The 11,356-nt window shown below is 48.2% G+C and overlaps 2 protein-coding genes across 3 annotated transcripts in view; both read right to left on the bottom strand.

Annotated features, from left to right (window-relative positions):
* LOC132904538 (homeobox protein caupolican-like) overlaps positions 1-11,356 on the bottom strand; it is a 75,778-nt gene that overhangs the window by 3,896 nt on the left and 60,526 nt on the right. For both annotated transcript variants that reach the window (XM_060955140.1, XM_060955141.1), the window contains exons 5-6: positions 9,346-10,330; positions 9,145-9,226 (exon numbers count right to left, since the gene is read on the bottom strand). In XM_060955140.1, the coding sequence (XP_060811123.1) occupies positions 9,187-9,226; positions 9,346-10,330 (1,025 nt within the window). In that variant the 3' untranslated portion in view covers positions 9,145-9,186. The remainder of the gene's footprint in view (positions 1-9,144; positions 9,227-9,345; positions 10,331-11,356) is intronic.
* The window catches only part of LOC132904542 (N-acetylgalactosamine kinase), a 347,354-nt gene that overhangs the window by 313,504 nt on the left and 22,494 nt on the right, over positions 1-11,356 (bottom strand). The window lies entirely within an intron of this gene.

The raw sequence follows: 11,356 nt of genomic DNA, 5'->3' as shown, positions 1-11,356 counted from the left end.
ACGGGAGAGGTTATACCGCCATCGAGTTGCGTCCACTCTGTGCGGTTATTGTTACGCCATAATCCTGCGTGCACGAGTCCTGTTATGAATTTTCCATTGGTATAGCTACCGATTGTCTGGCTTCTGCCGTTCATATCATTTGATAGAAAAATTGGAATTTTAGGTAACAAGTCGCCCCCTTCCCTTTCTAATCTCCGTGGAAATATACAACTTGGCGCAATGTAAATTAAACTCCACGATTAACTGTTGCACATAATTTATGATAGTATTAATAAATCGAACCTTGAGATGTTCGTAGTTATATTTAATTGGAAGAACAGACGTAACTTCACCCCTCGACGAACAGACGTCGACGTTCGGTTGGAAGGTAAAGTCCGTAGGTTTTCGCAACCGCGGCCAGATGAGCTGGATGTAAACTGCTTGTAAGATCATAGTTAACTATTAGCGAGCTGCAATACACGTCGGCGTTGCGGTAGATCGGAGCAATGTACGTCGTGGCTGGCTATCGATACGCGATTACCATGAGTCTCACCTGGTAGACAAGCGATGCTCTCGCACACAACGATCGCCAAGACCGATATCGAGCCGCTTCTCTACCTTCTTCCCGTTTCGCGACACGCTGCTGCAAATGGAACGTCGCTAACGTGGCTCGTCACACGGCGTACCGGTTCCGTGTGTGGCGCTTCTGCCTGCTGTTATCGTCGCAGTCTGATTAACGGGATTATCACCGAGAGTATCTGACCTCCCGCGTCAGAGGCGTTTCATCACAGCGGCTAAATGGCATCTACGTTCAAAAATATGTGGACATCGAGACGTTTGTGCGGGAAAAAGTGACAGATTTAATGGCAAAGAAATGGTTGTTCGCGACAGCTAAACATAGATTCCATTTATTGAGTTTAATGGCGATTTGGAGAAGGTAAATCGCTTTTTAATTCATAGATCGTGAGTGTTTCATGCTGAAACTATCTGTCTTCTGTTTGTTGTTACAAGCGTCACAACGAACATATATGTGCTTTTAACAAGATTAACGTTGACTTTTATTAAGATCGAAATTTGATTAAGGATAATTTGATCGGATATCTGTTTTTTATCGTATCAATTTTTATTACAATTATCTATTTGCGTCTAGATTCGAGATTGTTTGTATCGGCGTTAATAGATGTTCACAATGTTGTTCTATGTACTTGATAATCGATTTACGAAGATAGAGTCGAAAATAACCTTCTAAATCTTCGATGATCAAAAGACGTATAGAAAATTAATTAAACGAAGACGTAGAAAACGCTATATAAAACGTAGTAATTCAAGTCCTATGTCTTCCCCGTCGTTACGTAAGAATTCCTCGAACGGACGTCTATCCTCTACCCCGTTTCGACGAATTTGCATACGTAACGACAGCTCCCAAGTACATTCCGATCGTGGTTCCACGCTCGAATGCCGAAAATCGCTGGCATTCGATTATCAGGCGAAATCACAGCCGCGCTATTCCAGACGTTTCGGCATCCAAGAATCACCTCGTTCGATCTGTCAACGACCGACTCTCGGAAGATTCGCGAAACCTTCGCAATTATATCGCCTTCACTGTTTGATCTATATCTATAGTTTGCATCTCTCTGTTGAACGTTGATACGATACGCGATAGAGGATCGCCGCAGGAGTCTCGCAAACGATTGGAAAAAATGTCTCATTTACCTCCGATGGTGTATGGCACAGGTTAACCTGTTAACCGTGTCGTTCTTTAATTAGAGACTTTTATAATCAAAAAATTAACGATGATGCGACTTTTTTCTTGCGATTTTTTCCCATCAATTTGTATCATCGCATTCTGTTTTTTAACATCCTGGCTACGACAGAGAATTCCAAGCATTCGCTTAATATATCTTCTCATCGTTTCTTCAACTTATTTTGCGAAACTCAAAGAAATTAATTAAACTGGTTATTTAACGGAATAAACTTCTCTTGTATAGTCTTTTTGCAATAGAGTTTGATCATTCAACGAAAATGAAAGCAATATACGATAATGGCAACAAACATCGAAGGAATATATGGATGTACCACTGTACACGTTCTCCGCTAGAACGATGCGAAAATAAGCTTCGCGATGGAAATGAGGGGAACGTGAATGCGGTGGAAAAACGTCTGGAATATATCAGGGCCGTTAACGGAGCGTTACGTATGCCAATGTCGCTACGGATCGACGTTTTACACAGCATGGGACCATCGATACGCGATTACAGTGTCTCACCTAGCGAACAACTTCGTGTACGTGCGCTGCCGCGATCACCGTGGCCGATAGAGGCCTCCGCCTCCAAGCGTGGAGAATCTCTGCACGCTCCGGATGGAATGCCGTCGCTTCTCGATTATGGATACTTGAAACGGGAGCGATATACGCTGCAGCATTTTTTCCATCGACGTGAAAAACTTTACTACCATTTCTGTGCACTTTCGAATTCCTTTAACTTTACGCGAAACTTCGACTAAATTAATCCTTTGCCTTGCAATATCTAGTTACGCTCGTCACGCGAACTACCATTTTCTTTAATAGAATTTCACATTCCACGGATCGCTGTAAATTAATATTAACTATTATATAACGCTTCAACATTTTGCATTTGATACGGTATATCGTTAGATAATGAACAGTTGGCGCGCAAGTATATGCTTAACGAGTAATTCAACGAGCAGTTAAACGAGTAGCTAACGCTTATGATCGATTATACGTAGCTACTGAAAAGATCATAAAGCGAGAGGCTAATAATTCGTTTAGTTGCGTCTACCCATCGATGTTAAGTTAAAGGAGACCACAAAATTACAAAGTAGACAGGTAGCATGGTAGAAGTATCGCATCTCAACGACCTCGAGCAACCCGAGCAATCCGATCTGATTTGCAACACGATGTACAAAACGAGAAGTAAAATTGCACGACGGATCGTCGAAGCGTTTTCTCGATTAAAACAATTAGTGGAACCCGATGTACGTACGTATGGCGTCGCGGAAATTTTTCACGATCGATTAAACGAGACGCTGTGTAGCCATTTGTTGAACGTTTCAAAGGTGTGACAGTGGCCGATGGCGTCCAACGAATATTTCAAAGCGCCACGGGCTATCTGTCGCAGCGGCCGCGTCTCTCTTTATTCCGTTGCTCGTTCTCCGGTTCATCGCCGAGCGCGTAAACCGAAATGACGCGAAAACGGATGACAAATGCCGCGCGATTACGCGACAAGTCGTTCGAGGAGATCCGACCACGTTTAAACGCGCTTTCTCGCGTGTATCCAACCTCCATAGGACTTTTTACACGGAACTCCCTCGGCCATCCGTCCATCACGGCGACTCGTTGTGTGGTTCTCTTGGAAATTCGCTCGGCAACGCGTGGAAGGCCGCCCAGGAACGACGAAGCAAGTAATTGCGGGGTGATTAGTGCGAGGTCTGTTAGACTACGTATTTGTCTCTTTCTGAGATTATTGCTCCGCGCTATCTGTCGGATACGAGTCCAGTATTCGTGTACTCTGAAGCGTGGAAGAGAATTAGTTCAGTTTGATGGCAGGTATAGTTAGGTATATGCAACGAACTATTTATCAACACTTAGCTTCTCTGACCTTCTTTTGAAGTAGTATATCTATTATTCGCAATACGATTAAAATTAGTGTAAGTAAAATGTCGTGACGTTCTTATCAATCTACAAGCGCTACTCTTGTACAAGACTACGCCTTTCTTCCATATATTTACTTCTATATATTCAAAACCAAGCTTTTCCCCTCTTGCACTTCTTGTTTCACTTTGTTCGTTCAATAAAGACACGCGCTGCCACGTTGTTCCTTCGCTCAAAGGGACCCAGCGGTGCATGTATTTTTCATCTATATGAAATTCATCGGACACGATGTAGAGTCTGCGAGTTTGGTTCGTTTATTCAAACGACAGAGTGTCCAGGATCGAGTCGGGGAATATTCATGAACACGGTTTGCCGGTGAATCGACGCGACAAGGAGCTTACGTACGCGTGCACCTCGACGTTGCTCCGTGTGGAAGAAGCGCCATGAAAATCCAGCTTTCACGCGAGCTCGCCTTTCTAAAAGCGGAATCTCACCTGGACGAAATCGATATCCAAGCCTCCAAAACGGAACAGTCATTTCTGCTATCGGGTTCTCGTAATTGCGAAGCTTTTAATACGACTCCCCCACTTTCAGTACCTTCCAGCGCAAGAAACCTGTTTATCCGTTCTCCATTATCTTCGACACGAAAAACGACATTACGAAACGCGGTTCGCGGTTAACCTCTACCCGGCCGAACCTCACAGACGTATTCCCCATTTTTTCGACAGCCGAATTTCACACTGACAACGAGCGAATTAAATTCGTTTAATCTGTCGGAGATTTTTCTTCACCGGAGGTAGCCGCGAAGCAGACGTTGCACAACCTATCTACCGAGCAGCCGGATTTAGAGAAAGCCATGCTAACGAGATGAATCCGCTATCGAGCTAAGAATCTCTCGACATTGAGAACGAAATTCTCGGTTTGATACTATTGCGTTAATTAATGGGATAGATTTTTCGGTTAACACGAAGTATACGAAATGTTGCTGGATATTATGTGTTTCTATTTCGTCGAAGCTGGAAGATGGAAATCACGTCGAAAACCTAATTTCAAGTAACTACCTTGATGCACAGTGTAAATATGTACATATTTTCTCTTTCTATTACCATCAGTGCTAAGAATTGGATTAATTAAGCAAGTATACCTATACGAATGAAAAACAGGAGAGAGAGTAGCGACTTACCGTATCGATTTATGGAATTATACGCCAACGGATATCCTTCAACATCTCCGATGTCCACCGTTTTAATACGAAAAGATTCACGAACAAAGAGCGTGACACGCATCGTTTGCGAAGTTTGTCCATTTTCACGTCGGGGCATCCTCTTTCATTGCCGATAGCGGAGCAAGATCCCGGGATAAGCCGGATTAAGATCTCACAGAGAGACACGGAGAGAACGTTCCTCTCGGGCTGGCGCGGAGGCTCCGTGACGGTAATTTACGCGTAATCGCGACGATGATCTCCAGCCTCCGAGACAACGCTCAAAGCGACGTCGTAATTTCACGCGAACGGGGAAGGTCACGGCGAGCATCTCGTGAAATCGACACGTGCGCCAACCACGAAGACGAGAAACCGACAAGAAATCAGATGAGAGCGATCTACTGAGACGATAACGGCTGAATTTCGAACGGACGTCGCGCTTTAACATAATCAACACGCTTTGGAAAGGAGGAAAGGAGGGCTGAATTCGATGGAAAAGCAGGATTAATTACAGCGTCACCGCGTTATCTGTCGTACGAGTCGGTGTTGTTTGCATGCCGCGACGGGAACGAGCGTGAAATTACGATGATTATAAAATTGATCCTCGTACGATCGCGCATTAGACCCGTCGAAATTACCGGACGCGACGACGACGTGTTTTCCGCGAGATCGTGCCGACGTACCGTTGATAATACGTTCTGGGTCTAGGATCTGAACGGACACAACGTTGTTGCTCCTTGTTTAATTGTATAATTACAACACTCGACTGCGCCGAACGACTGTATTAACGACCGGTGGCAGGCCCATTTTCCGGAGAGATCGTACGCGATTAATTGGCGGCGGAGCGAGGTAATTAGAAATTATACCGATAAGCTACGAGGAAAAACAGCGCAGCTAGTTTTCTTCGACGGAATCTCGACCGCGCTGTTCCATCACGGGTAACGTGTCCTTTTAGGAGAGCGGAAAACGAACTCTTCGTCTTGATACTCGGAGGACGTTCGACGAGTTCGTTCGATCAAACGCGTTTACTTAGCGATAACTCGTTCCCCGTGGCGAGCACGAATTTGCAAATGTCCAGAACGATTCTGGTGGAAGAGGAACGACCAGGTTGGGGAGGTTTTAGCAGGTTCTCCGGTTACTCAGGTAGCAAGTTGGACCCGAGGCCCGAGGTCGAGACGTAAATCCGGGCTACCGTTTCGACCCTGAGGATCTCACGATCTACGTTGCGGTGTAATAAAGCCGAGAGCCGCGATCGCGCGTCCATCGGCGGATCCAGGGTAAAAATGGGGGTCGAGGACAAAGAAGGACGCGGTCTCGGAGGCGACCAGGCGGTGAAACGCCTGCCGGGAATTCCAGAAACGCGGCGATGGCCTCTCATCGAGTCGAAGAGGAAAGAAGAAGGAGGAAAGAAGAAACTGTGCGGTGGCGGTTTCTCGCGAGGATCGTGGACAACACGGAGAAGGGGCGGAGGAATCGCGACGACGCGACGTCCCGGTAGGATTTATCGAGGAGACACCTGAATCCTACCGGAATCTCGTAGCTGTTAAAAAGATCGGCTATCCTGTCGGGTTCGCGGAGGCAACGTAGACAACGACGTCGACGGTACGCCTGGTGGTCGCGAATTTTATGCAGATCCGGCGCGATCGTGTAAATATCGCGGTCGGTGTTGCTCGGTTGAGATCAGGAAGAGGGATCGCCGGACCCAGATCGGGAGTTCACCACCCAGCCTAATGGCAATTAAATATCCCCGGGCTAATTGGCAATTATAGGCCACGGGTGTCGAAGGTGTTTCTCGTCTCCCTTCCACGCGGCGCCATTTAAGCTCCGATCTCTCTTTTCTTCCTTCGTTTTCCGTCGCTGAGCTGGTTCGTCGAGAGGAACAGCAGAACCGAAAAAAAGAAACACAGGTCCGGCAGGTAGGTGCAACAAGGGGCACTCTCTCGTACGATCTGGAGCTTATACGTATACCTGGCTGCCTGTAGCCATAGCTCGCAGGTTGAGCACAGCAGTTTGAGAAGAGCCGAGAATGAGGAGAGAGGGTCCAGGAGGGAGAGTTCGGTGTTTTGGACGCGAGAGAGGAGAGTTATAAGCGTCCAGACGCCACGAGGCCCCAAATGTTCCCTGGTCCATACACAGGCCCAGAGGAGAGGAAATGAGGAGAGAGGACCGAGGTGACGACAGCGAAAACTAGTTTATTTGGGACGCGGCTATAAATTAGGATCAGATCGCCACGCGATAAGAGTACCGGCTAACACCCGGTTCCTTTCGAAGGTAGCGTCTCTTTCTCTCCGATTCTCCGTTCCTCCGCGTTCCGTTAACCTTCCTTCTCTTTCTTCCTCCACTTCTTTCGGTTGGTCGAGCTACGAAGAGAAGACGAAGAAGAGAAGACGAGATCGTGCTCCTCGTTGCACCTTCGCCTAGTCGTGTCTCAAGTTGATTCTCGTTCGGCGTTTCGTCGTCGTTGTAGCCATCTCTATCCCGGTGAATAATGCGGGAAAGTTGCTCGTTTCCAGCCAGACGAACGACGCGACGCTAATTGATATGCCTGCCGTTTGCAAACGACTCTTGATTCTTCACGATGCCAGAATTATTAAAGTGTCGACGAACAACAGGCATTTTCATCGAACGGTGTTTGATTGTTTCTTTCGAACCGTGATTCGGATCTGTAATGGCTTGTCTTGTTCTTCCCGTTTCTTCTTCGTTGCTCCTTGCTTCTTGTTTGAAAAAACTGGTCCCGATGTGTTTACAACATCGACGAATCAGATAACCTTGAAACCAGCGATGCCTTCGAAATACGCGACGAAAGAAGCCAGAAAAAAATCGGAATAGGAAAGAGACTTGACGACGAATCTCGTTCTCCTTCTTTTTTTACATTGTCGCGAATGGTATGAAGCCGCGATATCTCGAAGCCGATTAACTACTTGGTCGACTACTTTTCTATCTCTTCTTTCTATTAACGGGTCGTTGAAAGATACCGATAACGAAGGTAGATAGGTATATCTGCCTAATTTCAGCGTTTCTTATTTATCTACGATTCAGACGAATCATAGCAGAAGACGAGAGATAAGTGACTTGATCGTTCCAGGACTGGTTTCTAACGAAACCGCTACGTGGTTTCGAATTCATTGAAACATTAACAAACCCATGTTTTTCGTTGCTACCGAAGACCTAATGGTGCCATTGCGATCCAATATTATTCCATTAAATACGCTTTTATATCCTTTTCCTAAATAAAACGAACTCCCAATTAACGATAGAGACAAACGAATTTGCATATCAACTGGGACTATCCGCCCAAGAATTAATCAAGAAGAGGATACCGTACCGCTTTCCCAAAGCCACTCCCGAAAGCCAGAGATCCATCAATCGAGTATCATCGTGACCTCGCCACGTTTCACGTTCTCGAAATGTTGCGCGTCTTATTCCAGCGAATTCGAGTGCGGCGCGTTCCACTCTGTGAGAGGATACATAGTACGCGAGAGGACCGTGCGGTCGGTCGTTCAGTCAGCAACGCGACAGGTTGAGGTGTGCCCGGTAGAGAGTGCGGTGTGTTCTACGGTACACAAACGTACACACGCTACTTCACACACAGGCAAACAAGCTCGGAAGAGCGTGGCCATAACGCGGTGGGTTGCGCGCGCGAGAAAGACGCGGCCAGCCAGTGGTGATTCCATTCACTGATTGAAATCTCCGTCCATTTGTCACTGTCAAGGAGGTGGCGATAGCCTCTCTCTTCTCCCGTTTTCTTTCTCTGCTTCCCGCTCGTATTCTCCCGATCCGTTCACCAACCGAGCTCGGCTCGATACTCGATGCTCATTATTATTTAAACAATCGAAAGGCCAACCCTAACGACTCATCGACAGCATCCAATATTAATTTCTTATCGATTTTCGCGACCACGTATCGCGAAAAGCTCTCGCCACGAGATACTCCATTCCGCCGATTTGCAAATCTATTACGCGCCCGTGTACCGTGACAGCCATCCTCTCTGCCGTGCATCCACGCGTTTCCCGCTTCTCGTTCGCGAAATGAATTATTGCGATCGCACCTCGTGGTGGTACACGCGACACGCGATTAGCGTCGTCGATGTGCTTATGATTTGTCATCGAGTCCCTCTCTGTAGACACCGGTACACGAGGTGTTTTTTCACTCCGACCGTACAGTGATTCTTTCGTGATATTTTCTCGACGCGAAGACACGTATATCAGGAATTCTATCCGACGACGCGACGTTGGCCTAAGGCGATCCAGGCATACGGTGTAGGTTCGAGAGAGATCGGAAGATCTGGTTCGTTAAGTGGCAAAAAATCGAGGCTTTAGCCGGGCGACAAAGAGAACGGAGAGGTTCCACTCACCTGGAGGATCGCGACGGTGATCCGGAATCGACCCAAGACGCCTTAGACCGGCGATACGAATCCGCTACCCATGGACTGCGAGCTGTAACAGTTGATTTCAAATGTTACCCCTGTTCCTATTTCTATACCACAAGGGTTTATACACGCGGTTTCTGCGTGAATCGAATTATCAAGGTTTGGAAACGAGGTTGGTCCACCTACCCCTTGTAGAACGGTTTAAACGCAGTGGTGGCCTCCGTGGGCGGTAAGCTGGCAGTGGTTTGATGCTGGTGCAAAATGGAGTTCTGTCCCGCCGGCGAGAAGTCCTTATGAGGCGACGCCTGTAATCTGGAGCTGAAGGAGGAACCGCTGCTGGCCGAACCGGAACTGGTCGACAAATAGCCGCCGGCAGCCGGATGACTCGGCCCGTACGGATTCGGATTACCGTTGGTCGTTGCGTTGCTGTTGCCACCAGTGCAGTAACCGCCCGGTGGTGCCTGGATCACTCCATTCGGTGTAGCCACCTTCATGTTGGGCGGTGTTTGGGGTGGAGTGTCCGTACCAACCTCGGGAAACCCCGCCGCCGCCGAGGAGGACGCGCTCGAGCTCGATCCGGACGAGGAATTGGGGTTGTAATGAAGCTGCCCTCCGGACGAGGACGAGAGGAAACCGCCGTATCTCGTCGCCGCGCTCGAATACGGCGCGGTCGCGGCTGCAGACGGACTCATCGACGCCGACGAGGGTAACGCGAACGAGCTCAGGTTTCCACCTCCACCCCCGGCGCCGCCTCCACCACTACCACCGGAACCACCTAGCCAAGGCTGCTGCGAATGATGGTGATGAGCCTGATTGGACAGGTGGTGCTGCTGCTGTCCGTAGTGTTGTTGATGATGAAGATGATGATACTGTTGATGGTGAGGATGCGTGAGAGGCGGAGGAGTCTTGCTCGCTGCTGTGTCCGCCAGCGACCAGATTTTCGGCTTGGTCGCCGGGATTGGTACACCGGCCGCGCTACAGTCCGATTTGATACCCTCGTCCTTGAGATGGTCCTCCCCGGCGTATCCTTGATGATGATGGTGATGGTGCTGCATCGCATGGTGAAAGGGATGCTCTCCTCGTCGGGGGTCCTCCTCGAGATCGAGGTCGTCCTCCTCGTCCAGGTCCTTGTCGTGCTGCAAGTGCTCCGCTTTCACGTGCCTCATCGGCTCTGCAAACAGACCGGCGCGCGTCAATTTAGTAAATTGGCCGTTGAGTTTCGATGGTCGACGCTGGGCCGTGCATCGTCTCGTGATCAAGGAAAAAGTTCCCTACCGGTCATAAACGCGAATACCTCGAGTGGTAAGTATATAACGAATAAAAGCCGACTTAATAGCTCGTAAAATTTCCCCCTCGTGTCCTTCTTCTTCTCTTTGCCCGCGATATAATGCACAGGATAAAAAGAAAAGGTAAGGGGGGAGAGAGAATAAGATGGAAAACATTTTCCACGGAACTGATAGAAAATTTAGTAGGGTTAACGGTATCGCATTACGAGCTTGCCCTTTCCTCTCGTTATTTGGCCTGCACGCAATGTCAGAATTAATGGTTTATAATCCCTGGTGTGAAAGTGAGATCTACGCGAGTCGGACGGTATATACATATATCGGACTCCCTGGGTAGCGAAGGGTCGACGACGCCGGGGGAAACGTATCGAAGTCTCCCTTGAACCCCTTATACGGTTAAGCTGTAAGGGATGCTGTGAAAAAAAGGGAGCGAAGCCTTCAACCACTTTGAGGCGCGAGAGATTTTAGTTCCCCCTCGAGGCAGGGAGAACACCGGGAGAGAAAATAGGGAAGCTGTATCCTTTTTCCCTTTCCCTCTGCCTCTCCTTCGTATCTTTCTCTCTTTTACTCTCGCGAGTCTCTCTCAGGGCACTCTAGGATCGTCCCAAGCGTCTGCCAGCTAGCTAGCCAGCCAGCCAGCCAGCCAGCTAGCCATCCAGCCAACCATCGAGCCAAGCCAGCCAGTCAGTCAGGGGTGAGAATTTCATTAAGAGGTTCGAATGAGTCGGCAGAGGGTTTACTTGATGGGTCGTCAAGCGATAATTCCCAAGCTAGAAGGGGCCGCAACCCCCGAGCCAGGGAAACAGAAATGGACGGATAGATGGCTGGCACAGCAAGACAGAGAGTAACGGAGATACGGAGAAACAGAGAGTTTAGGTTTAGGGTGCGTACGCGCCCCCTTATAAAGGGAACCT

Source organism: Bombus pascuorum, chromosome 2 (assembly GCF_905332965.1).
Source record: "Bombus pascuorum chromosome 2, iyBomPasc1.1, whole genome shotgun sequence".
Classification (NCBI taxonomy): domain Eukaryota; kingdom Metazoa; phylum Arthropoda; class Insecta; order Hymenoptera; family Apidae; genus Bombus; species Bombus pascuorum.
The sequence above is the reverse complement of the archived record's forward strand: the minus strand, read 5'-3'. Positions and strand labels throughout refer to the sequence as shown.